General features: G+C 36.6%; 1 protein-coding gene across 1 annotated transcript in view; it reads left to right on the top strand.

The window, feature by feature from the left end:
• SBF2 (SET binding factor 2) overlaps nt 1–27,849 on the top strand; it is a 235,948-nt gene that overhangs the window by 128,757 nt on the left and 79,342 nt on the right. Inside the window, exons 7-16 of the mRNA XM_065755333.1 lie at nt 4,632–4,764; nt 6,259–6,367; nt 7,009–7,122; nt 7,759–7,836; nt 9,046–9,159; nt 9,718–9,846; nt 10,605–10,703; nt 15,515–15,719; nt 18,020–18,129; nt 19,611–19,760. Of these exons, the coding sequence (XP_065611405.1) occupies nt 4,632–4,764; nt 6,259–6,367; nt 7,009–7,122; nt 7,759–7,836; nt 9,046–9,159; nt 9,718–9,846; nt 10,605–10,703; nt 15,515–15,719; nt 18,020–18,129; nt 19,611–19,760 (1,241 nt within the window). The remainder of the gene's footprint in view (nt 1–4,631; nt 4,765–6,258; nt 6,368–7,008; nt 7,123–7,758; nt 7,837–9,045; nt 9,160–9,717; nt 9,847–10,604; nt 10,704–15,514; nt 15,720–18,019; nt 18,130–19,610; nt 19,761–27,849) is intronic.

Below are 27,849 nucleotides of genomic sequence, written 5' to 3'. Positions count from 1 at the left end.
TTCAGGCTACTACCTTGAAAGTAAGAAAATTCTATGTTATTCTTCATCTTAAACAGTTGATTTTATTTAATTTTCTTGGATGTTGTGTACAGAAGTCCGTAATTTTCAGATGGAGACTGAAAGCACTGAAAATTTCAGGTTTTCTGAAGCTAGGAAAGCCTTTCAGGCTCTGTCTGTCACATGAGGTAACTGAGGCACTTTGCTCCCGTGTCTCTTGTCTGCATTTGGCCTTTACCCAGCTACGCAGCCAAGCTGTGCCAGGCCCCACATATGCTGTCATGCCCAGCTTGTTCAGCATGGAGGCCTGTTGATCAGCTGCAGATTGCATGGCAGCAATGTGCACAGCTTGCAGCTGCTTTTAACCACTTTTTCCAAGGGCTTTGTACATATGCGAGGGAATGCCAAACTGGAGAGAGAATTTCTCCTATACTTTCTTATGCAATGGCCAGTGTCTGGGCAGTCTCTTTGCTTTGGCTAGAGCTTTCAATTTTCCCTTTTTAAACTCTATGTTGTAACTTCCCAGTGTGTTGTAAAATCCCAGTGTCATTACTGTTGTTTTTTTCTTGCCACTTCTTACAGGACCTGCTGATAGGTGTAGGAGATGTACTTGGATGCTCTCAGTTTCAGTCCCTGACACAAGCTCTGTAAATAAAGCAGTGCTTTTATCTAATTTGGCAAAGCTGGGGCTATACCTGGTGTGTTCATATTGCAACAAACATTTTAAATTCATTCTCTATGGCAAGTGAGGAAGTACTGGAGGGGCAGCAAATGGAATATAATAAAAACATTTACAATAAGGGTCATAAGGAGGATCTGTGGAGTTTATAGACCTATCAGCCTGACCTTGATACTGGGGAAGGTCATGGTGATCATTTGAGTGTGGTCAAATGGCACGTGTGGGACAGCCAGGGGTTCAGGTGAAAGGCAGGTCCTGCTTAACCAACCTCTTCTCATTCTGTGACCAGGTGACCCACCTGGTAGATGAAAGGCTGTTGATGTAGTCTACCTGGACTTCAGCAAAGCCTTTCACTCTGGTTCCCACGGTACTCTCCTGGAGAAGCTGACAGCCCATGTACACTCTTTGCTAGGTAAAGAACTGACTGGCTGGCTAGGCCTGGAGAGTGGATGTGAATGGAGTTAAATCCAGCTGGTGACTGGTCATGAGTAATGCTCCCCAGGGGTTGAATATTCGGACCTGTCCTGTTTGGTATTTTTGTTGATAACTTGGATGAGGGGATTGGGTGTCCCCTCATTAAGTTTGCAGATGACACCAATTTGGAAGTGTGGAAGGAACTGTTCATCTGCCTGAGGGTAGGAAGGCCCTGCAGTCCAGTCTGGACAGGCTAGATCAATGGGCTGAGTATAATTAAATGAGCTTTAACAAGGCCAAGTGCTGAGACCTGTGTTTTGGTTACAACAACCCTGTGCATCGCTACAGGCAGGGCAGAGTGGCTGGAAAGCTGCTTGGAAGAAAAGGGCCAGGTGTTGGCTTGATGCTCAGTTAAACGTGATCCAGCAGTGTGCTCAGGTGGCCAAGAAGGCCAGTGGCATCCGGGCTTGTATCAGAAATACTGTTGCCAGCAGGAGCAGGTAAGTGGTCATCCCCCTGTACTCAGCATTGGTGAGGCTGCACCTCAAGTACTGTGTTTAGTACAAGACTTCGCTACAGGGAAGACATCAAGGCTTGAAAGTGTGTTCAAAGAAGGGCAACAAGAAGATTTAGAGAGGAAAAGGACCTGGGGGTGTTGGTTGATGCTCGGCTTAACATGAGCCGGAAGTGTGCCCAGGTGGCCAAGAAGGCCAACGGCATCCTGGCCTGTATTAGAAATAGTGTAGCCAGCAGGAGCAGGGAGGTGATCATCCCCCTGCACTCAGCTCTGGTACGGCCGCACCTCGAGTACTGTGTTCAGTTTTGGGCCCCTCACTACAAGAAGGACATTGAGGCCCTGGAGCGTGTTCAGAGAAGGGCAACAAAACTGGTGAGGGGTCTGGAGCACAAGTCTTATGAGGAGCGGCTGAGGGAGCTGGGATTGCTTAGTCTGGAGAAGAGGAGGCTCAGAGGAGACCTTATTGCACTCTACCACTTCCTGAAGGGGGGTTGTGGTGAGGAGGGGATGGGCCTCTTCTCCCTGATAAATAATGACAGGACGAGAGGGAATGGCCACAAGTTGCGCCGGGGAAGATTTAGATTAGACCTGAGGAAACATTTTTTCTCTGAAAGAGTGGTCAGGCACTGGGATGGCCTGCCTAGGGAGGTGGTTGAGGCACCATCCCTAGCACTGTTCAAGAAGCGTTTAGATGAGGTGCTAAGGGATTTGATTTAGTAGTAGTTGGGTAGAGATAGTGATAGGAGGATGGTTGGACTATAGATGATCTTGTAGGTCCTTTCCAACCTTATGAATCTATGAACAAAGCTGGTGAGAGGTCTGGAGCACAGGCCTTATGAGGATTGATTGAGGGTACTGGGATTGTTCAGTCTGGAGGAGTTTCAGGTAGTCCGTATTGCCCTCTACAGTTACCTGAAAGGAGGTTGTGGTGAAGTAGTGGTCAACCTCTTTTCCCACATAACTAGCGATAGGGCTAGAGGGAATGGTCTCAAGTTGTTCCAGGGAATTTCAGATTGGATATTAAGAAAAACTTCTCCGACAGAGTGGTCAGGCACTGGAATGGGCTGCCTGTGGAGGTGATTGAGTCACCGTTTCTGGAGCTGTTAAAGAAATGGTTAGTTGTGGTTCTTAACAAAGTGGTTTAATAGGCAATATTGAAGGTAGATGGGGAGTTGGGCTAGATTATCTCAGAGATCTTTTCCAACCTTAATAGTTCTGTGATTCAAAATATTCTTTAGCATGGCATAAGTTTGTATGTGGGAGGTAGCAGCTAAAAATAGTCATCTTAGTTTCAAATTGTATTGGGGCTGATTAAGCTACAGTAAGAAATACCTGTGTGAAGTGTGAACTACATCTTTATCTGCAGCTACTTATATACAGCAAAACCAGACTGATTTCCCTAGTGTGGGTTTTATATGCTATACAAATTTGTTTTCCTCAGTAATGCCTGCCAAAGACCATGTAGTTTTATATAGGCTTGTTTGACAACTGTTGCATTTGACTATTAGAAAACAATTTCAGATGTTCTAAAATATATTCCCAAGCATCTTGATAAGTTATTTGGCATGGAATTAAGTAGAGAGAAGCCTGCTTGCTTGCAGTTTTCTATGCAAACAGCTGTTTAAGTTTTTAATTTCTGACAGATTTCTGAACTAGCAGCAGTTTCTATCTTGCTTTACAAATGTATTCATTCTTACATACAAGAAAGGGCACTGTTTCAATTTAGCTTCTAACCATTCCCTGATGAATGTTTTTTCATTCACATTAAGGAGACTTGGCTTTTCTTTAAAGGTATACTTACATCATGTATTGCAAAGTAGTTTGATTTAAAGTAGCTCATTATTAATATTAGCAATAACTTCCTCTCTAGTCTCTGATTTCATTCAATTCCTCTCTAGTCTCTGATTTCATTCAGTCAAGTCATTGATTTCATGAAGCTGTGTTAGGATTCTTGGAGAACAGAGTTCAAAAGCACAAGCTGTTATGTTATTGAGTTATTCATCCTAGTAAATGTTTTTCTCAAAGGCTCTCTCTGAATCCTTGTCCTTTATAAGAAGCAGCATTTCAAAGTTATAGAGAAAAAATTTGTCTAAACAAAATAAAAGTTACTGAAGCCAAATGAGTTGTTAAATATATTATAACTGTGGTGGCTCTCAGTAGTCACACTCCATTAGGAAGATTGTTTTAAGATAAGCAGTAGTTTTGTAAAGGTAGTGCAGACTGTCTTACTGATAACACAAGCTGTATCCTCAAGGAACCATCGTGCATTCCAGCGTATGTCAGGAAATTTCATAAATTTGATCATATCTCAGACGTGTCTATTTCTCAGAATGGAACTTTGTTTTAAAGGAAATGTATTTTTGGTTTTCCCTGTAAGCATACGGCTTTGTCTCCTAAGTAAATTATATCTTAAAAATAAAAAAATAAAAAAAAATCCCGCCATCTGACTCATGTGTCTTACCCAAAATCCAGTGGGTTCATTTAAGCAGTCAACTCTTCTTTAACATATCTTTCTAATGACACTGTAGGCTGTTACTGCACAATTTTTAACCTCACGACTCCTAAAATGCTTTCTATGGATAAAGTATGAGCATGCTTACTAGGATGTATGTGTCGTTTTATTTTTTAGCTTAGCAGTATTAAGCCTGGATAAGTGACCAGAATTGATTTCTGGATGCATAGAAGGTCGTGCTGAAGGTGCACATGGTACTGTTTGTAGCCATTATTAAGTGTTGCTGGGATTTGTGCTGAGAAGAGGAATTTTTTTGAAAGTGGCATTGAAAAGGGAGATGCAATAGAATATATTGGAAATGTAGAAATGTATTCAGATGGTGTTTTAGCAACCTGAGAAATTGGTTGAAAGTTGCAGTAGCTACAGAAGGGGTTGAAAAAACGAGGAGGCAATTTATGGATTTACATATGTTCTTGGAAAATTCCCCTAGAAAATGGTGCATTTTAATGTAATTTTGTGTATTCTTTTGGAAAATTGTTACAGGTTTGTTATTATTTTTTATGTTTTTATAGGAATCCAAAATGTACTCAGCTTGTTCTGCGCCGTGCTTACAGAAAATAAAGTTCTCTTTCACTCAGCAAGTTTTCAGAGGCTCAGTGATGCCTGCAGGGCTCTGGAGTCTTTGATGTTTCCTCTCAAATACAGGTGAGTTGAGTTATAGATCTCTGAATTCTTTGACTCATTGCATAACTTTTAACTCATGTTGCATTGTCATTAGCAAAAGCTGTGCTGTGTTTGTTCAAATGAGTTTCAAATGAGGTTTTCTTGATCAAGTATGCATGTCTCATACAAGTCTTGTGTGCAGCATTTGAAAATCTTTTGCATTATGACAGTGAAATCACGAAGGGAGGAATGTCCTATCTGCGAGTACAATAGAACCCAATTCACAGCATCAGTTAGATGGTAAAACTTGATCTAAGGAAATGTGGGAAGAAGAAAACATTTGGGCAAGACCTATCAATAGTATGCCAGAAAGTAAGAGATGGTGCATGCCAAGAGAACGAGAGGCTGTGGTCAAAAATTGAAACAGCAGAGCGCTGGGTTTCTGACTGGATACAGGGAAAACATGTTTTGTTATAAGCATAACTAAGCACTGAAACAGAGTGTAAGACTGTAGAAACTCCATCCCTGTGGGTTTTCAGGACCCAACTGGACAAAGCCTAGTACAGCTCGATCTGAATTCTTTCTTGGTCCTGCTTTTAAGCAGGTTAGATTTAGTTATCTCCTGGGGCTCTTTACAACCTGAAAGTTTCCTTGATTCTAAGAAAACATTTTTATATTAGCTAGTAACACAGTTTCAAGTCATTGACAAATATTCTCTAGAGAATGAACTTAAATTTAAGTATTAAAAGTCCTATCTGGGTCCAACATTATAAAGTGGAAAACTTAATGTCAAGTTATTTGGCTTTTAAGTATGAAGGCATGTAATTCTGACTCATCTGTTTTAAGGAATGCTTGTATGTTAATAGAATAATTTTATGTGTTTAAAGTATTTCAGAGGCAGGCATGGTATTAATATAGAATAAAAAGGAGAAAAAACTGAATACGTTGGAATGTTAGTGTTAAACAGTAATTAATGTAAATTTTTTGGTCATAATTATCTGTTAAGAGTTGAAATGCATTGGTTAATTTAGATCCAGATTTTTGTCTCGTTCTAATGAAAAGACTAATTATTGATCTTAAAAATGTAAGTAATATCTGAATTAGATCTGTGTGTTTAGCAGTCACTTCAGTATTTCATTTTGACATTTTTTATTAATAACATTTTACAGAAGTCTAAACTGTAGCTTTCTTTTTAATATCCAACCACGTTTTTAAAATGGAAGTATTATCTATAACTTTAATGTTTCTAACTACCTACAAGTTTCGGATGAATGTAATATCTGTATAACATAAATATTACAGATATAAATTGCTTTTATTTTGCAAGATTGACTTGTTTACAATGAACTGTAGACACTAATATAATCATTTATGGGGTTTATGTGACAGATACTTCTTTATGAAGAAGTTTTTCACATTTTTTCTTAAAAATAAAAAGTGCTTATAGTAAGTGTAACTTGTACAGGAAGATTGGAAAAAAAAGTCTTATGTAAAGAAATACAAGATTTTATTATACTTTATTTATTCCTTTCACAGTTACCCCTATATTCCAATTCTTCCTGCACAGCTATTGGAAGTTCTCAGTTCACCGACACCTTTCATAATTGGTGTACATTCTGTCTTCCGTAATGACATTCACGAGCTTGTAAGTATGACTGCCCAGAATGGTCATAGTCAATGTCATCTATGATGCAGAGATTTGCCATGCTTCAGAGATGTTCTTATAAACTATTTATATCTTTTGAAAATATTTCTGTAAAATACAAGACAATCTGGAGAAAAAGCAAAAGCAGAAATGTTTCTATAAATTTATTAAGACTGTAAAGTAAAGGAGAGAAATGGTTTCATGGAGTGCAAGATGTGAAGGAATGGATCCATTTCCAACTTTGTCATGTCATCCATGAATTTGAACACCTCTTTTAGTTTTATTACTATATCCCCATTTGTTTAATGCTTACTTTTTAACTGTATCTGATCCAAGGTTACGGAGATGCCAAGAAACAAGTAGTTTTACATAAAACAGATTATCAAATAGCTCACATCACTCATCACAGACCTGGATCATCCATAAGCACTTGGGTTTATATTCATTTTTCAAAACTAGGTTCAGTAATACGATGTATTTGGAATATTCCCTTGTCAAAAACATTCTATAAGTTAGTACTGTTTTAATTTGCCTTTATTAATTTGTGTTGATTATGAAGTTTGAATTGTTGATTATTTAAAGTATGCTTATAATACAGTGCTCACAGCACTACCAAAAATGTTTTTGTTTGTCCCTTACAGTTAGATGTAATCATTGCTGATCTGGATGGAGGCACCATTAAGATTCCTGAATGTATTCACCTTTCTCAGCTCCCAGAGCCACTGCTACATCAGACTCAAATGGCGCTTTCTCTAGTATGTTTTGATACAAAACTCATTTTTCATTTTCTCATCACTTTTAAAAGCATGAAGAAAGTATTTTAGTATTAAATTGCTTTCAAGCACAGTGAAATATGAGATTTAAAAACTGTGAAGCATGCCAACACTCCTTGTTTTAAATTATTATCTGAAGTTAGAGTTAATGATGTAAGTAATTTAATTTAGTAACAAAATAGGACTTTTTTCAAGAGGAAGGTTTTGAGCAACAGCTATTCATTTCAACATCTTTTACATTTTTTAGTACCCATCCTAGGTGTTTATTGATTTAAGGATCAGCAAACAAATGATCAGTAACTCTTAAAGTTTACTTTTATAATGCCCCTTTATTAGTATCTAAGAATAACTGATTTTAAGGAATCTCCCAAGTAAGTATCTCAACTTCCTGTCTAGGAAAAAATATTCTTATTGTGTTATCTAGGTTTAGGAGCTTGTGATAACTAACTCACATATAGAAACGTGAAGCCAAGAAATTAATTCAACCTTTATTTCCATTAACATTCCTCAGTCTATTACTTGAAGTGAACCACCTGTAAATATTATTTAGGGAAAGAAAAAAAATTGTCCTTGCTTCAGCAGGATGAGTGAAAAAAAATTGTCTTAAAAATTCTCTAGGTTTTACATCCTGATTTGGAAACAGCAGATTATGCGTTCCCTCCCCCACGAACAGCTTTATCACACATGAAAATGCTGGTAAGATTTCTATGTTATGTCTGAGTTTCTCAAGCAGGAAACTTGACCTTTTTTACTATTAACTTAGTAAAGCTATTGGCTTTAGCTTGCAGGAACTGCAACTGGAGTGGCTAGTCAGAAGTAAAATTCAAGAGCCAATTCTATTTTAAAATACTTCTTGGTTTTGTTTTGCAGGTGTATTCAAAAACATAATAAGTTCTAAGTTCTAAAATATTTTTTTGTATTTCTTTATTGGTTTAAGATTTTTTTCATTACTGAAGGTATGAAATGATGTCCAGATATTTAAACTAATGGCAGAATTCAAATCTCATTTTGATCAGTGACATTATAAACTGATTATAATTTAATGTCACAGTATGAAAATATGAATATTATTAAATATGAAAGAAATAACCATGTTTTCAAGTTGTTCAAAAAGTCAGACTAAGAAGTTATTGCGTCCTTTAAAACTTAGCTTATATTTACTAGCTGCTTATAGTTGTTTAGCTGATAAGCTTTTTGTCTAATTTGGTAGGATATTCTTTGCTAATATTCTTTGCTCCTTGCAGTTGTTCAAGTTAAAATTTCTTTAAAAATTAATTCAGGCACTTTCTAGGTCTTATACTTAGCTGTGATCTGATTAGATACTGTCAGTGAAATGAAAATAATGTGGATGACATAGTATTTGATTGCAGTGGTTTTAATTGCATCTGGCCTGAAGATGACCCTGTCCCAGGCTGCCCTCATCTGTTCATATCAGTTCCACTGTCTCATCCCTGTTTGTAAACGCTCCCGTACTCACTTTGATCAAAATAAACCTGCTTCCAGTGGTACCACCTCCAATGGCACTGTAGAGCCACGCTATCTTAAGGAATAAATACAGGCTAAGATACCCACTTTTCTTTCATTAGCGTGGATTTTCACTCGTGTCAGTTCCTATTTGGGATTCACTGTAGGACCATCCAGTTATATTTGCATTGCCCTGATACTGACAGCACTATCCAGGTGTGAAAAAAGAACAACAGGAGAAGAGGTGTGGGCATATACTGAGTCTGCCCTTGTGGTCTGGCCACAGATCAGTGAAACGGTAGCCTGACATCAGGTGGAATTGTATGTATGCACTTCATGTGCTGCACTTTGACAAATTAGTAGGCATTCTATCAATTAGCTTTTTACAAAGTGTGAAGTTTTATAAAATAAATGTTTTGACCAGATGTTCAATGCTTATAGGATAAAGAAGTGCGAGCTATTTTCCTTAGGCTGTTTGCACAACTTTTCCAAGGATACCGGTCATGCCTTCAGCTCATCAGAATTCATGCTGAACCAGTCATACATTTCCACAAGGTAAAAGAGAAGCAGTTATTTTTATTTAGTTAGCATTTGTAGGTGTTGTTATTGCCATGTGATTGTCTTTTGAACAAGTGTATACAGAACTGAAAGTTAAATCAAAGATGTTTTTAGATTGCCTTTGACATGCAAAAATTTATCAAATTTATAAGCATACCATTTTGATGTATCTTTAAGTCCACGCTTTTTAGTGGGATGCATTGTAGAGACAGTGATAAACATGAAACCAACAGTGTTAAAATTCATTATAAAGAAACATTAAAAGAACAATGAAGGAATTTTGAAAACTTTTGTATGTTTTTGCAAGGCAGTAATTGAAGGTAACAGTTTTGTTTTATTACCTACGAGATTGGTAAAATGTATACAACCAAAATTGCATCGTTCCTGGTATAAGTGTATGTATAAAAAGTTATTAGGTAATATATTAGGTTTTAATTAGAAAGTACCTCATCTTACTGAAGTCTGCTGAAAGTGCATGGATTGCTTATACAAAAATAATGATTTGTAGTTTTGACACTGATAAAATACTTGCCTTCTTTTCTGTCTTTAATGCAGGCAGCCTTTTTGGGCCAGCGAGGCTTGGTTGAGAATGACTTTCTAACAAAAGTTCTCAATGGAATGGCATTTGCTGGTTTTGTTTCAGAGAGGGGTCCTCCCTTTAGAACCTGTGATCTTTTTGATGAGGTGAAAGCTGTTTTTTTTATATTCTTTTAATCCCAAGTAAATAAAAACGTACCTGTGACATTTCTATCTTTGAAAAGCTTATTTAAGTGCTTCCAAATATTCTCTGTTTATTACGTAGAACTTATGCTATTCTTCTGTATTGTCATTTTCTAGTAATTGTGCATTTCTAGCTTACTTTAATATAATCACGACCTGCCCTTATATATGGAATTAAAGATTTGTGTAAGTGTATTACCATGTGTAAGTCACAGTAATACTGTTCCTATTGTCAGATTTGGAAATGTGAAATGCATCATATGTTCTGTTACAGAATTGAGTAATTTAATTACATTCTCAGAAACACTGAAAAAGTAATGAGAAATATTAAATTACATACATACCTAAGAAAATGAACTGGGACAAACATTTTTTTCATTTAAAAATCACTACCATACTTTTCCTGTGCTGCTTTTAATTTGAATATACACTACAAATAGAGTTTGGCATTAACTCTGCTTAGTAATGGTGCATTTGAGAAATGTGGATTATAGTGGTAGAAATGCTAAAGGAATGACTTAGGTATGTAGGACTTTCTGTGTTAGGTTAGTCTATAAAATGAGGCTGCAGCTCTATGTGAAAGTGAAAAAATGTCATGTTGTAGAGCAAGGTGACTGCAAATTTTTGCTTTTTTTCTCTCTCAGTTTCAATTTAATATTAACATTTCATAATGTAAACAGTAAATAAATAACTTTGATTTAAATTTTAAACTTTTTTTTAAGTTGGTAGCCTTTGAAGTTGAAAGAATTAAAGCTGACGAAGGTAATCCACCAAAAATGATAAAGCATGTTAGAGAACTTGCAGAACAGCTCTTCAAAAATGTAAGTTACTCTACCTATTGCACTTCAGAATTGATAACATTGAAAATTCAGTTTTCTGAGATTGACCAAAGTCTGAAAATAGAAATGAGTGCTTGTGGTAGTCATCTGCATTATAGCTCAAGACCTGTGAGATTTAAATCCCAACAATCTTATGTGTTAAGTTCAATATATTAGTACTTATTTATTAATATTGCTAATGATTTACCAATAACCTACGGCTATTTAGCACATAGTTTTCTTCCTGTATATTCACTATATGTTTATAAATTGTTATTTTTCTCTGCTGCAAAACTTGACTGTGCCAAACTTATCTCCTATCTTACCTCAACAGTTTCCTATATGAAAAATGTATATCCAGTTTGGCGTAGTATATTCTTCCAGCAGATGTGTCCTGCTGTGTAACCCAGGCCCCTGGGTTCTATGTTCAGCAAGTGTTAACTATTTAATAGCTTACAAGTTGCTTCTTGGACTCTTTGGATTTCCTAGAATACTGTTTGCAGTTTCATTCTTTACTTGCTATCATGCCTTTATCTTTTACAGTGCTTTTCTAAAATCCCTTATCGTTCCAATAAATAGGTTTTTTTTTTTTTTGTTTACTTGTTATATTTGGCATCAGCTAATCTGCATCCTCCTCCTATTTCCTGTCGTTCAGACTCCACAGAGCAATATCTGTTTTGCAATCAGTCAACACCTTTATCACCCTATCTTTTCCGTATCCCACTTCCCCAAAACTGTGATTTACAACTGCTCTGCTATGAAAGTGCAGGAATTTCTAACTACTGCTAAATTGTGGGCTTTTTTTTTCCCTTTTTTTCCCCCAAATGTATTTTCTTCGAGCATTTCATCAGTGTTAATGTAGTCTCTGCTTTGGGTAGTATTAGTATATTTAACATTGGAAATCCAAAATTTTATAACTCTTGCACTCGATGGTCTTTAGATTTTTATGTTTTAAATGGTGTGTGTGAAACGATGCTGGTCTGGCTTTCAGTATTGTCCTTAGTTGCAGAATTTGTCTACCTGTTTTCAGATATGTTCTCCCTCTTCCCTATCCTCCACTCTGTCTTTCATTTTCTACGAAACAGAGAAACGACTTTTCTACGTTTTTAAATGAAAGAATTTATTTAGGCTCTCACACCACATTCTGTACCTGCTCCTGGTGTGCTTCTCTTCTCTTTGCCTGCAATTATGGAGAAGAGTTTTGTGTTATGTGATAGGACCCAAGTCAGAAGAGCTGTTAGTGGAACTGTTCTGATAGTATTATTTGCATTATTTTACTAATTCTACATAATATTGAAGAACATAATCTGGGATGTTTCTTGCCTGCTATTTTAAAATGTTGCGTTTAGGTGTTTATTCATTTAAGAGGGGTATAGGAAGAATTAAGATGCATTATATATTTCAATATAGTAGTGACGTTATATACATTTCAAATGAAGTTGTGCTAAAATGGAACTTAAAACTCTGTGAGCACATGTAGTAAAGTGACTTCCGAAACACAGAGTATTTTGTAAGTGGAGTTGGCAGTGTTAAATTTTAAACTCCAGGAGTGGCTACTTAGCCAGCATACAGCCATCAGTCCTAATCCATGCTTTCAGGGAAGGGCGTAGAGTAACTTTAGTCAGAATTGTCACTTGCCTTCCTGCTTACCTTCCTTTGGAGCTGTGGTTTGGAGGAAGCTGCTGAGGAAGAAATACTCACCAGTGCACACTGGTCGGCAGACACCAGGAGCGTGGGTGCTTGGGAGTTTGGAAATTAGTCCTTGATGTTGTCTGGGTTGTGGTTTATGTGTGGCTTTGGAAACAATCAATAACTGCCACTGTTTTTCCTCTTCTGCTATCGAAGTGGTTCTGAGCTTTTCATCTGCATTTTCATACGCAAACGAGGTAGAGCTGATGCAAACGATGAACAGCAGATTGTGTCATGTACCCTTGTAATTTCAATACAAGAGAATGAAATTTATGGTAGTAAAAGAAAAAAGTTCAAAACTTCCTTCCTGACATTTTCTGCCAAGCTTTACGTAGGGAATTCTGTTTAATTAGTTGTGTGTTTGTTGCAACTGAATGTATAGTTTTTACAACTGAAATGGAATTTTAAATGTACTTCTTGGACGTCCCCTCTCTGGAGACGTTCAGGACCAGGCTGGTTGGGGCTATGAGCAACCTGGTCTAGAAGGCAGTTGAAACTGGATAATCTTTGAGGTCCTTTCCAACCTAGACCGTTCTGTGGTTCTAGTTGATACTTATGTTAACCTACCTTGTTTAGATAAGACTTGAGAAGAAGACAGCAAATGCATCTTTCTGAACTAAAATCAGTTCACATTCAGAAATGTGTAGGAAATGTTATTTGTCACCCACATGTGATAGAGCATACATGTTAGAGTTGGGTTTGTTGTTGTTGTGTTGGTTTGATTTTTTACAAGTTAGTGTTACAAGTGTATGATTACTGTAGTAATGTCCTGTAAATACAGAACAATTCTTCCAGAATATAGTTGTTGTTATGATTCTGAACTACCACTAATGAAATAGGCAACATTTGCGTTTGTTTTCTAGTCTGTGTGTGTCTGTGTGCCTCTCTCTTTCTTTATAGTGAAGGAGCCTACTGTATATGTACAACTTATCACTTAAGTGGTTTCTTAAAATTGGTGTCAAATCTTTCTTTTTCGTTTGTTCTCATTGTAAGATTTATTTATACCATTGCAATTGACCAGATACTGCTTCCCTACCACTACATCAATGACTTTAGAAGTCAATTTTTTAATAATTTTGCATCTTGAAATAATGCACTTTAGTAAGCAACACTGCTTCTAAAAGTTATGCTTAGAGTGATTTCATTTGAATCTCATTTGGCATCTCTTGCTTCAGCAGTTGAAGACATTAGGCCTGTGCTCCCTCCTGATCTGTGTATCATTACATACACAGAACCAGCATTAGCTCTGTGATCTCCAAGGTGAAAGTAACTCTTCCAGTATCTTTTATCTGGATCTCTCTTGTCTGTGAAATGGAATATGACACAATCATTTTTTCTTCCCGTCTTTTTTCCCATTTTATATTTTCTGTTACCCCCTGTTGATCTTGTGTTCCCTTTCTCATCCTATTAGCTAGATTTTTGACTTGTTGCATTAAACTCTCTGCAGAGAATTTGTACAGCTAAGTAGCTGGTTTGTTTTTCTGCATCTGAGACCAAATATATCAATCTGAGACTGCTTGTTCTCAAATTGACGTATTCAGTCTCCTTGTTGCCTTTTGCTTCTGTAAATGAAAGCATCAGGCTAAGTGCAAGTTTGAGTTTTGTTGCAAGCTAGTTGTGCTTGTATAACAGAAACATTATTAATTGAATAACACTCTTTGGCAGCTGTAGGTAGCCAGTTATAAGGAACAGCTTAGAGTAAAACTTATTAAGTTCAAATATGACTAATGACAGCCCCTGTTATATGAATGAAGGGAAGAAAATATACTGTTTGATTTGATTGGTGTTACATTGCTGAAGACACAAGATGTGATACTCTTAATGGTCATAGAAATCTTGAGTAGCATTTAGATCTCTGCCGTATTTTGGAACAGGTAGAACCTGGAGCCAGAAAACAGACAAAAAGTCAGAAAAGATTGCCAGCTATTAGAGGGAAAAAATAAAAGAAATTGTAGATTTTTCGTACTTTGCTGTCCTTAGGGTGTCTTTCTGGGAAGTATGTCTTACACATGCTGAAATCAACGTGGAGCCGTCGAAGTGAAGTTTGGTAGTTTGTGGTGAGCCTTGTTGCTGACCGTCTGTGGCAAAAGATGCCACAAATGCCAAAGAGCCTACTGACACAGAACAAGAAGTAGCCCTCATGTAATCAACATCTCTGTTGTATGGTAGAGAGCACTTTTTGCTTATCTTTGGTGTTAGAGTACTGCACAACATTGTCAAGACCAAGAAGAATTTCAGAACAATTGTGCAGTAGCTGATGGAGCAGTTACTTTGGTAAAAACGAGTACGGCAATGTCCTGCAGTGTGAAACTGAACTGTTTTTTTCTTTTTTTCTTTGTCTGTATTTCAAAGACCTCTTCAAGAAAACCTAAAATCAAGGGTGAACATTTTATGCTTATTACACTTACAAACACCATAAAAGAAAAATCACTGTAGGCAAACTTTGCAGTGGAAATTTTGACTTTTTACGGTGATAGAAGCTTTTTCTATCTGTTGAGAACACTCCAGAATCTGATGTGACAGGGTTGTTGTTTTTTTCCATTTCAGTTTTGGTCTGTCATTCCCTCTTTTTGATTATATTTAAATCTTTTTCATTTCTTTAGTGAACTGTATAACATTTTTATGATGCATACAGAAGATTGAAAATAGTTATCTAGTGAAAAAGGGCAATAGTTTGCATGATACAAAAATGAATTTTCATTTCTAGACTTAACTAAGCTGAGAATGTTTCTGAGTACTTGCTGATAAGACTGTATATTATGATGTTTTAGTATCTGTCTCTAGTCAGTAGGACAATTTTCAGACTCTTCTCTGTAAATTTTAAATATAAAAGCATAAAAAAAGGCATAAAAGCAACCTAAATTAAGCTCTGATTTTCTTTTGCTCTCTTTTTTGAATTACACTGAATTTTGACAAGCATCATTTTATAAAAGCATTTAATGAGATTGGAATTATTACATTTAATGAATCAAAGATGGTATGAATTTTGAATATGTATTAGTCACCTGTGTTAGTTGGCTTCTTAATCTCTTGGATATGACAGGTAATAACAGTGGTAAAAGTAGCTGAGACAGCTGGTAATACAAGTTAAGGTTTTTGTCTAACATTGTGCCTTTGGCCTGCAGGAGAATCCCAATCCCCACATTGCATTCCAGAAAGTGCCACGGCCCACGGAGGGCTCCCACTTGCGTGTTCACATCCTCCCGTTCCCCTGGATCAATGAGTGCCGGGTACAGGAGCTGCTCCAGGAAGGCCTTGCAAGGAGTCAGGGTGCCCCTCCTGCCACCAGGGGGGACAAGAAGTGTGTTGTTCCAGCAGGTCCCCCTGTTGGTATGTTTACTTGTTCCCTGACTTTTAATGTTTCTCGTGTTTTGAATGTATGATCAGCATGGCTGCAGTGTATTGCTCCCAAGAAAAACAAGTTGCTGGAATTTATTCAGAGAAAGAGAACCAAGCTGGTGAAGGGGCTAGAAAACAAGATGTATGAGGAAAGGCTGGGGGAACAAGGGTCCTCTAGCCTGGAGAACGGGAGGCTGAGGTGAGACCTTATCTTTCACTCTCTGCTACTACCAGCACTTATAGGTTCATAGGTTCATAGCACCTCATCTAAACGCTTCTTGAACTTCCAGCCCGGCAAGGGAAAGGATTATCCCACTCTGCTCTGCACTGGCCTCACCTCAATCACTCTTCACAATTTTGAGTGCTGCAATGTAAGGATATAAAGCTATTAGATAGCCTCCAAAGGAGGAGTACGAAGGTGGTGAAGGGTCTAGAGGGCAAGACGTGAGGAGCAGCTCAGGTCCCTTAGTTTGCTCAACCCAGAGAAGGGGGATGATGAGGAGAGGGCTTTATCTAAAATTTATTTAAGTATCTTTAAATATAAAGAGCAGATGTAAACATTTCTCCATTTAGTTTTAACGACAGAAAAATTATATTAATCCTAATCATATTCATCAATATGGATGATGGCATGAGAGAGTGTACAGTAAACATGCAGGACACAGGCAGCTAGTAGAGTTTGTGAAAATTTTTCAAGGAGGGGATTAGAACTGTGATTAATCATGGAGAGTTAGAGATCTAATCTCTGCTGAATGTTGTCCTTCTCTAGCCTTTCTCTTCAAATAATGTACTGCAGTTGCACAGGCATGCTTAACTGACTAGGCAGCATTTCTTCAGAAATTCATTTTGAGATTATAATAGGACAGACGTGGCCCAGTAATGCCAAACTATCGCAAAAAAGACAAACATCTTAGTGGGATGCATAAACAGGATTGCAATCAGTGAACCCTATGAAGAAATCCTCTCGTCGTAGACAGTATCCATTTTTGGACACTGGAAGATCCAGCTGCATTTTTGGTTGTGTTGGAGGGTGTCCAGAAGAAGTCAACAAGAATGACCAGTGGACTGGAGAATGTGACATTTGTGGAAAGATGGAGAGTTGTTTAGACTGAAAATTAAAGACTAAGGGGAGACATAGTAGCAGTCTGTTATGTAAGAGGCTGTTAAAAAGAGGAAGGGAAAAATCTTCAGTGATAAGAATTAATAGATGTAATTACAATGCTAAAGTTATTTGTCAGGGAAAACTTGGTAAAATGAAGATTGTGAGGCATTTGAATGGATTTCTTTTGAAGCCACAGAGTCTTGTTATCACAGAACTTTGAGAACTTATTAGACAAACAAGAGGAATAACATAGAGTCAATCCTGTCTGGGGATAGAGGGGATGAGCTAGGTGGCCTCTTGAGACCTATTTCTTTTTGGGCTTGTGTAAGAAGAGGGTAAACTCCATTTGCCTGCCTTTGCTTTTGACTATATTATTAAATCTGTTACTTACTGTCTTATCTGCTACTATCTGTTATGTTCTTTAGAAGTGTTTCCAGGCTAAGTGTGAGAGGTTTTGTTTCTTAACAAGCTTGTATTTATGTCAAAGTTGCACATTTTTTTTTCAAAAGCAGTTGTATTCCCAACTGTCATCAGATAATGTCCTTGGATTTTAGGAGCTCATTATCTACAAGAAGGAACTATTCAGCATTTGTAGTCTATTTACTAGATTCTAAGTAGAGAAAAAAAATGTTGTTATTCTCATTTTTACAGGAAATTCACAGCAGATTAACACTTTAAGAAAATGATCTTTGGATCCCAGCAAATTTGAATCTAGAAAAGAGAATACTTTTTTCAGGTTATATTTCATTTTATGGGATTCTTGAGATGGACGAAAAATTCTTTTAGAATAAAGTATCTATCTCCTGCCTGATTTCTCCTGCAAAACGTACAAAGCTATGTGATTTGCTATGGAACAAGTGTGTGTGCGTTTGTATATACACAGAAACATCTTTTATATCAGTTTCTATTTATGTATTTCATTAGCACGTTAACTTGCTCTGAAGATTGGAATCTTGTTGTACCTATAGAAAACAGAGAAAATCCTCCTGGTTTAGTTGAAAATCAGCTCTCATAAAAGTAGTATAGAAAAAAGCAGATTCTGTGTTTACATCTGTATGTGCTTACTGATAGTACTTGCTTAACAGAATAAAATGGAGGGCAGATTGTTTATTTTAAAGAACTTTCTGCTATTCTTTGTGACTGTTGCAGAAGACATTCACAGATGTGTATTCTTCTCTTTCTGTGTTAGTTTCCATAATGGAAAAAGGAAGCACCGTTTTCAATAGTGCGCAAAGGCTGGAAGTTGTTAGGAACTGCATCTCATTCATTTTTGAAAATAAATTTTTGGAGACTGAAAAGGTAATAATATTAAGTTTTAACTTTCTCATATGTGCATTAATTCTGTTAATGAGACAAATGGAGACTGACTTTGGCACAAATTACAATTTGTAGTCTTACGTTTCAAACAGTATTATTTTTGTAATTAAGGTGATGAAGTAAATGATAACATGAATAATCTAAATGTAATCTTACATGTAATAGGAGGCAAATAAATTTGGAAACTTGAATGCATAAATTTGCTAATTGACATTACCATTCTGAGTAGTATTGTTCACGTGATTTATTGTTTTTTCAAGAACAAATGTATATTGATCTAACCATGTTGACACTGAGGCATGTAAACAAAAGGTGTATACAAACATTCCACTGTTTGGCCAGCCAATGTTCTTTCAAAATCTTCGGACTGATTAATTCTGCTTTAAAAATCAGTAATTTTGATAGTACTCAGAGGTAAATGTAAATATTTTATGTCAGTTTTCTCTAAAGTGTTCAAACTGTTAACATCCTTACTTGTTTGACATTAAAATTTTGCTCCTTTTTGTAGATTCTGCCCATAGAATTTTAATTTTTTTAATTCTAGGGCAGTCACTCAAATCTGTACTCAAACCTGATAATGTGTCTGAAAATGTCAGTATCATTATTTTCAGAATATTTTAATTTCTCAGAATAGTTTCATCTGTCTGTCTCCAAGGTCACATAAATCAAGATATGAATCAAGAAACACTGGTTTCCTAAGATACCTTATCAATAATGCATGTGAGAAAAATCCTGGTAAAAAGTGTAGCTCTCTTTAGTTTTGATGCATACGTTGTGCAGTAGCCTTTAACTTGTTCAACTTGCATGCATGTGGAAAACTTCAGGAGTATTTCTGGACCTTGCATAGAAAACTTGTCCTTCGATAATAAGCTGCCTTTTGTTGTCAGTCTTTTGCTGTCTATTAAAAGTACTCTAAAGGAACACAGTTGACACAACAATTACTGAGGTAGCACTTGCTACATCTTTTAACTGTTATAAATATTTTATTGGCCCTGAGTTAGGGTAAACTGCATAACATTCATGTGGATCAGTGCTATGAGTGGGTATGCGTCTCTTAAAACCATTTGTCATTCACTGTTTATCGAAAATCATTCTAGCTGGCCTTGATATGCAAACTCAAGACCTAGCCTGGCTGGTACAGATACAGCATGTGCTTTCATGCATAGTAATCCATTTCTGATTTTCTGTTCATTCAGTGCCCTTTCTACATTCACTTATTTCCATTTAAAGATGTAGATGAAAAATGCTGTTTAATGCATTTGAAAAAAGCAAACTGTGATGGAAAAAGAAGATTATAGTTAATAACTCAAGCAAAATCAGTTTATATATGAAAGTTTGATATTCAAGCCTGGAAGTCATTTAGATATTTTATGTACAATGACTTGATTTTTCTTGATAAAGAATGAATGATACTCATTGTTTTGCTATTTCATGTTAGTCATGTTAGATTTTCTTTCCTCCAGACCTTGCCTGCAGCTCTGAGAGCCCTAAAAGGAAAGGCAGCTCGGCACTGCCTGACACAGGAGTTAGGCCTGCATGTTAAACAAAATCGAGCAATACTGGACCATCAGCAGTTTGACTACATCGTACGAATGATGAACTGTGCTTTGCAGGTACAGTGTGGGAAGATGGTTTTTTTTGTCTTTTTGTTACTATGATTAGTTTTAAAAAAAATCATTTACAGTGAAGTGGCGAAGAAAAATAATTGAATTCTAGGACCACGTACTACTGTGATGTAGCAGATATTAACTGAGAATGATTTAAGACACTTTGTAGTTGGAAGGATAAAGGACAAAATATGAAGATCTATACAGATCTGCCTAATATGAAAAATAGCAACTGTTTCCCTTCTTAATAATTTGGATAGTGTTTAGATTCGGTATTAAGTATTGAAGAGATCCATAATAGCTTTACAGACTTTTTAATGAACATTGTTAACTTATCTGGGTAATTTTCAACTATGAGTTCCTAAAATGTGTAACACTTGCTGCACAGTTTAGCAAAGAGTAAGTTTTTCTTCTTTGTTGTCACGACAAGGTGCAGATATACTTCAAGAAGAAAGTATGCTTTCTGCTGCTGTTGCTCATAGTGGTAGCACTGCTTTTCTGTCATTGTGTCAAAAACTCACTTTCTTTGGTGTTTCAGTTAATCTGTCCATTTATTCTACAGATAATTTATTGGTAAGTATGAGCTTAGAAGCAGGTAGCTATGAGAGTATAATATGCGTACGAATTCATTTGATCTTCCTTTGCTCCATTGCTCTGATTTAACCATGTGGCAAACGTAATGTTGCACCTGCTATATATTCTGGAATCACAGATTTTCCTCCAAACAGAAACACAGTTTTCTAGATGTGACACAGATATTAGTCCTACTCTAGAAGTAGTTCGGGGGGAGGGGGGGAAGAAAAAGATTTTTAGTCAAGAGGAAGGACATACAAATCCCTGTATTTGTCACGTCTTAATACAAAGTGGAAGAAGAAAATACTGAATTGAGTTCATTCTTTGGAAAGAAACACTGACATTAACTGTTAATTAAGTCAGCAAATCCGGTTTTTCTGTTTGTGAACAATTAATGTTCATCCGGAGTGACTTTGGTCCTTCTTGGGTCTTAAGATGTTCATTCAGAAATGAATGTCTGTGAAGTCAAACTGAAATAAAATGGAATGATTGTTATTTTTCTTAATAAATGTAGCAAAATCAATTCAAATCATGCACAAGAAACAAATACGTGGATTAAGGAGGCATAGGGTATGTTTTTTTTCCCCTTTTTTCCTCTCCTTTTCTTCCAACAGTATTTTTGTATCCTTTAAATGTAAGATGGAAATTTCCATTTCTCGGTAGCAAGCTCAGCCAATATGAAAACATCTGAACTCCTGACACTGGGCAGCTAGTTAGTATTCAGTACATCCACTTTTATGACATATGAAATTATTTATTAAGATAAAAGCATGATTTATAGTTTGTCTGTTCACTTTGTTCAGCTGTATTATTTGGAACGGTATGTAAATTGCCACATTTTTGGAGCTTCTCTGTATCAGTTAAAGACAAAAATATATAATTAAGAACATAGTTAATTTTGTCCTTGCTGCAGAGAGTCTCAGCAAATCAACGTTTTGCTGTAGAGGAATGAATTGTGTTAGCTGCAGTTCATGAGACCAAGGAGCTTAACGCCATCTATCTAGAGAGGTACAGGAATTTGATGTTAGAAGTGCGATCATAAATGAAAATGTAGTCAAGCTTTGGGGGAATGACAAATTAATGATGTTGGAATTTTGGGGGATAGACTGCAATGCTGCTAATGGCAGCTAATAGGAAAGCTGTGAGGAAGTCAGGACCCAAGGTGATAGTTTGGGCACGGTCCTAGCTCTCGACTGGTCTTGTTGTATGTAGTGGGTTGATCCTGGGATGTGTATGCAGTAACTCCCAGCTTGGACTTTATGAAACTTTATGATTATCATGTACAAAAATCTTACTGGGAACAGTACTACATATTACAAAATTTGGGAATATTGCAGTCTTACAGTTTATTGCCCATCTCTCTGTTACTATTCACTATTTTCCTGGGGTTTTTTTGGTGTTGTTTTTCTTTTAATTGAATGCACTCACTTTCTTTACTTGAGTCTCTTAAAGTCAGTTACTTTTTCATAACTTCTCTATACTCATTTGATTGATGATAAGTGGCACGTTAACACAATGCTGTCTAATCCCACCACATGTACTGTTGCTTGTTGCTTGTGTCTTTGTACCTGGTGTGACAAGTCTGCTGCCGTAATGCTTGAAAATAGATTAAGAAAGATGGTTAAAATACTCATAGCATTGCTTCAGGTTAATAGCTGTTTTATTTCAGTGAAAAGTAAATTATGCTGTATTTCCCCAAATGTCTGATCTCTAACATTTTTGCAACTGAGTGGAGGGGAAGAAAGGGGCATTTCACTGTTTTCTGTATATGTGACAAAACTTGTGCTTGTCTCTGTGTACTTGAGCTCTGGTGTTTGTCAACATGTATCTCTCAGTCCAAGTGTGGTATTCTTTTCAACTAGTCTTCTTCAGCCTATTTACAGTTAGGAAGTAACAAGCAGGACCTTGCTGCAACTTTCCAGAAGGCCTGTGATATATGGAATTGTACAAGAGAACTTCAGATTAATTTCCCTTCTTTATCAAGTGCACAGTTGCATGTCAAGCTGTGTGGTAGATGTTAGACAGTTTTGCAAACACAAGAAAGATAAGGCACGATGCAGTGAGTCAGTACTGCAGTGTGAAAAAGTGGTTTACTAATTTCTGTTTGTCTGTGAAGTGCTGACCATCTACTGCTGCTGAAATGCAAGTGTAAGATTTCTGATCATTCATAGTAATATGAAAATTGAAGTCACATGGAGATTCATTAAAGCTCACTCTCCTGGGGGTTGAGTAGTCACTGGGCGAAAGGTAAAAACTTTTTCATTCTCTTAGTAAGAATTCCTTCCCTTACAAATCATACATTCTGACAAGCATTTAAAGCAACCTGTACTACAGCAGTGATTAGTATCTGTGATAGCAGAAGATAAATGTTATGTCCTTTTTCCATAGTTCCATGTGTTAGATGGCTTTCAACAGTAATTCAGTTATATATGTTCATGTATCGATTGGCAATTTATTCATACAAATAGCAATATAATGTGAAAAATGAGAAAAGATTCCTTTGGAAATGGCTTCTGTGGTGTTTGCTTTCTGCTGTTGTGGTTACTTCAGAATAATTTGCAACTACACACAAATTTCTGTTTTAAGATTTACATTTTCTCTCATGAAGTATTCTTCTCTGGCATTTTAGAAAAGACTGCCAGTACTAACTCTCAAGGGGCAAAATATTAGCTGAGGAGTGCTTTTGCTACATTAACTGTGTTTTGAGCAGTAGATTTTATTGTTAATGCAGATTAAGAAATAATGGCCAAAACCATGTTGAGGTCAATTTTTCATACTTAGCCATTAATTTTTCTCAGAATTCAGTTTTGCAAATACTGTCCAATAACAAGAAAGATTTTATTACTCCTGAGAGAAAATCAACCATGTGTGTGTCATATGATTCAAATTCTTGGCAATATAAAGGTTAAATGAACTAGCATTTCTCATATTTTATGTTGAAAACTACATTGCCAAACATCTTTCTTTGGAGAGTGACGGGAGGTCTTTCTTTCAGCCTTTTATTCCATGGCCTGCCATTTGTTACTCAGTTTGTGTTCCTGGAAGCAGGAGCTTTCAGAAATCATGGTTGAACAGCGGCAATATTGTAAAGGATTTTTGAGGTATTTCAAAACGGAGAGAACGTATCAGGAGGAGAAATCCTGGGAGTTGAACAGGGTTGTACTTAACTCTATTAGTTCATCCATTCTTAACAGTCGGATCTTTTCCATAGTTATGATGTTACGTAAATTACTGCATCCCGCTGCCCTTGGGTTTTGGCGGGATTGTCTTTGTCTGGGAGCGGGACAGCAAGTTGTGACTTCTCCTCAGAGAGAGGCCCTGCACAGCAGGCACCCACAGACCTGCTCTGTGCCTGGCACTTCCTGTCCTTGCTTCTGGTGATCTGAAGTAACTGTGACTTCTGCTCAATCTTATTATTTCACTGCAAATATTACATGATAGGAGGGTATTGTTGCTCATAAAGGTATCAGCAGAGATACGTGAGCAGTGGCACTGCTAGCTGCTGTGTCTGGTTGCCACCATGCTGTGGGACTTTGAACCAGCTGGGACAAGCTGGGATTTTACATGGCATTTCCATAGCAATGTGAGCACAAAAAATACAGAATATACTGCATCCCAATGGGAGATGGCTGGTCTGTGCCTGGGTTGCATTCTGTTTGGTCAGATCCTATGTGGCTTGCAGATAGGTTAATAAAAACGAGGCATCCTTTCACATTTTGAAGTTGTATTGAAAGCACGTAGCTTCGTGGAGCTTGACATGGTAGGCTCTGACTGCTGTTAAGTGTTCATTGCTGTTAATTGCATCCTTGTGGTTGGTGCGCATTTCTAATCCCTCTGTTCTGAGTGTTTTTGGTCGTCCTGATGAAAAGCAGACATGTGCATGTATGCTGCTCACTGTTGTAAATAAAATAAGTCTAGCTTAGAAATTGTGTTGGAGTGCTGCGTAGTGACTCTGGAGCCTGCTCATGAAAGAGGTGAAATGTAAATGGTTGGTTTTTTTTTAAAGACAATTATTGACATCTAAAGGAGTAGGCATATTGATAAAAAAGCAACTTCTGTGAAATCAATGACTTCTGCTTTCACAATTTTTCCATTTATTATTAAATATAATAATTTTTATGTTAAATATAAAATATTTGTATTTAAAATGTTGTAGATGTATATAGTGTGTTTTTCAGAATGAGGACGTAATTCAGTGTAGATTTGTATACAATACTGTTAAGGATCCATACATTCACTTAATCCACATTGTATCACTTTATGTAGTGCAGTAGGAAAGAAATTATGATGTAGTATTGATGTACCCTGTCGCTGAGCGTACTTTGGTGTCCCATATTCACATATGCATGTGGCTTTAGTTCAATCTTCTATTACAAAAGTCAAGGGCAGGAGTTTTTCTAACACAGTACAGTCTCTCTTGTCTTTCCCACATGCACATGACCCTTCAAATATCTGTTAAACCGAGATCTTTTAGAAGCAGGTAAAAGAGAATGCTTTACTGTTCCACCAGCAAGGTGTATGCTCCCTGGAGTTACTGGTAGTACTCAACTCACCAGAAGAAACTTGCTAGGTAGGAGACTAGCTTGCTACTTCTTTAAGGAATGTTATGAAGTTGTTTGCTTTAAAAATATTTTCTTATTGGGAATTTGCATCAAAACGTTGCCACTACACTACAAAATAATCATCTTTTATTTATTTTTCACCTGCTGTCATTTCTAAAACAGAGCATTAAAATATATTAGAAGTCTTCTAATCATTTGGTTGCTGTGATGTTTGTATAACCTTTGGTTTAAACAATTGAAATATTGGCTGCTTATATTCAAAAACCGAAGTGTGATGTTGAGATAAATGCCATCAAGTACAGCCGAGCTCTGGGTTTTGTCAATATTTTGTGTAAAGTTGCAGAAGTGCATTAATATAGCACAAAGTAATGAACATGTGGCATTTTAGAATGATTTTTTTTTTAGGGAAAAAGTCTTAAGAAGAGTAAATTTCATTACAATAAGAGCTGTATCTCTGCTGTTACATATAAAAAGAAATCTGTGCAAATTATTAGAGCAACGACTAAAAATTTTAAGCCAGATTTCTGACTGATGTGAGATGGTTTTTGAGATGCATATGGAAATACCTTGTAAGTAACTGATGGTGAAGACTCCTTACTGTCTGAGGGAGTCGGGAGGAACAGCTTTAGTATGTATTAAGGCAACAAAGTATTTAAAAGTATCTTTACATTGTAATCTAAAAGAAACAAACAACCTTGCTTCACTTCCCTAATCCAATTATTCAGCTCTCGTCTCTAGGACTCCACTTGGGAGCTGGGGATTATGGTCTCAGTGGCACATTTAACACTCTAAAATTTTACCGTGTTTGTGAAAATAGAAGTAGAACTCATTTCCTTTGTAGACTACTTGACTTTTGAGGACAGAAATAACTTACTTTGAAATGAATGCAAATTCCTCTGTTCTAATCAATGCTGTGAAAAACCCTTCCTTTTGCTGTTAATTGACCAAACATCAATTCAGAGAATCCTTCTGCCTAATCAAGTTGCAGAGAATTGATGTGTATTCTATACTCCTTTCAGGTTTATGGAACAGGGGCAAAAGGTTTTTCTGGAGTGGAGTTGGTTTTATTTATTTATTTTTTGTAGGCGAACATGTGTTAATGTGCAAAACCAGTGGACAAAAATAGCCTTGAAAGTACTGTTTTCCGGCCAACCTAAGGATTCTGAGCTATTGATTTCACTGGAATTCATTCCATTTTATTTATGAAGTTAAACAACAACAGAAAAAACCCCCACAATTTAAAGGAGAATACTTGCTTTAATTGACTATTTTGGAGCCTTGCCTTTGTCATTAGGGAATAGCTGAAATCGTAACCATATGTGGATCTGTTTAAAAGCCACAGACCACAGCTTCAGTTATGTTAACACAGTTTGTTACTTAGCCTCTGAATTATATGTTTAAAAAAGACATAGACCAGTCCTAGCTTGATTATAATAGATGGCTGTCACCTCAGCCCCCTATACAGCTGATTAGCATGTAAAGCATAGTTTCTGTGAAGAAAATTGACAGTAGGCTTGAGGTGTTTTAGTTACTTTTCACAACCTCTTGGGCATAGTTAGTGGACCAGCAGCACTGAATGGATCAGAGATGTGAAAATCATAATTAGAGAGTATCAAAAACAGAACGTTGAGATGTATTTAACTTTTTTTATTATATTTCAATGAACTTTAAAAAACAGATTCAGGTGGCCACTTGCATTTTATACCTGCTCATTGCAAAGAATTGCAGAAGGATAATTGGGTATAAAATACCATATAGCGAAGATTTGAATTTTATTGATCTTGTGTAACCTGTAGTACCACAATGAAGACAAAATGTGCATATAAAAACAATAGGCATCAGAATTGATTCACATAAAATCAGTCAAGGGATCCGTAATTGACTGCTCATGAAAACTGACCTCATGGAAACATGGAAGATCCTACCTGAAGTGTAATTGTGGTGTCCTTGGTAGTATTCATTCCTGGCATAGGATGTGGGGGCATCCTGTGCTTTCAAATAAGAACAGGTATACTAAAATAAATGAATTTTCTAATTATCCAAATATTCACTTTCAATAGCCTATTTGAAATTTGTCTATTTTGAGGTCAATTAGGAAAACTCTGGGGAGAATTGCCTATTCTTTGATAAGGTTTTCCACAAGAGCTTGTGAAAAATGCTGGATTGCTCAGAAGATTTCTGAGTACGTAGACAGCGTATTTGTTTTCTTTTTTATGTCTCTTCATTCATTTTTTTAATCAATCTCTATTAAATGCTGTGATTTTTTTGGAGGTGAGAGCTAGGGTTTGTTAGAGAGGGGTGCTTTTTGCGATGTTAGAACCAAATCATGTTTAATGCATGTACCAAAGTCAACATGCTTTCTATGTGTATGTTTCTTCCACAACAGTTTTAAAAAATTTAGTTTAATTTATGGATAATATATGCTTAAGGGAGAAGAAGGAGTAATGAAGATGCTTGTATATTTAGAGAGAGAGTATCATACAGAGGGAGAATCGTATTTTCCCGGTTACCTCTTGGTAAAGGGACTCTTCTGGATTTCACAAAAAGCAAGCAACCAAACAACAACAAAAAGCAGCTTAAAGCTCCTACATCTATTCTTACTTGACTTGCAAGTTAAAAAAAAAAAAAATTAGAATGAGTAAGCGTGCTGCTTAGTTTTCTTGTCAGTAGGAAGCTAAGAAGCTGACCTTAGAGGTCCTTTTGGGTAACTGCAATTCTGGCAGAACCTGTAATCTGTAAAACCTGTAGTGATGAAATGTCATTGACTACTCAGGCAGCAGTCTAAAAGAAAGTAATCTTGAACAAATTAGCTTCCACTGGAATTGTTTTAAGTCATAACCTAAATATGCTCAAAATTCTCCCATAAAAATTTTCCTGGGAGCAACCTTTCCTTAACTTACTGGGAAGACTCAATAGAAGACTTGATCTTGGACTTCAATATCAGCTGCAAAACTTGCTTG

The sequence above is a fragment of the Cyrtonyx montezumae genome, unplaced genomic scaffold (genome assembly GCF_038088225.1).
Source record: "Cyrtonyx montezumae isolate F1298 unplaced genomic scaffold, pur_monq_1.0 scaffold_10, whole genome shotgun sequence".
NCBI lineage: Eukaryota > Metazoa > Chordata > Aves > Galliformes > Odontophoridae > Cyrtonyx > Cyrtonyx montezumae.
This window is presented reverse-complemented; position numbering and strand designations above follow the sequence as displayed.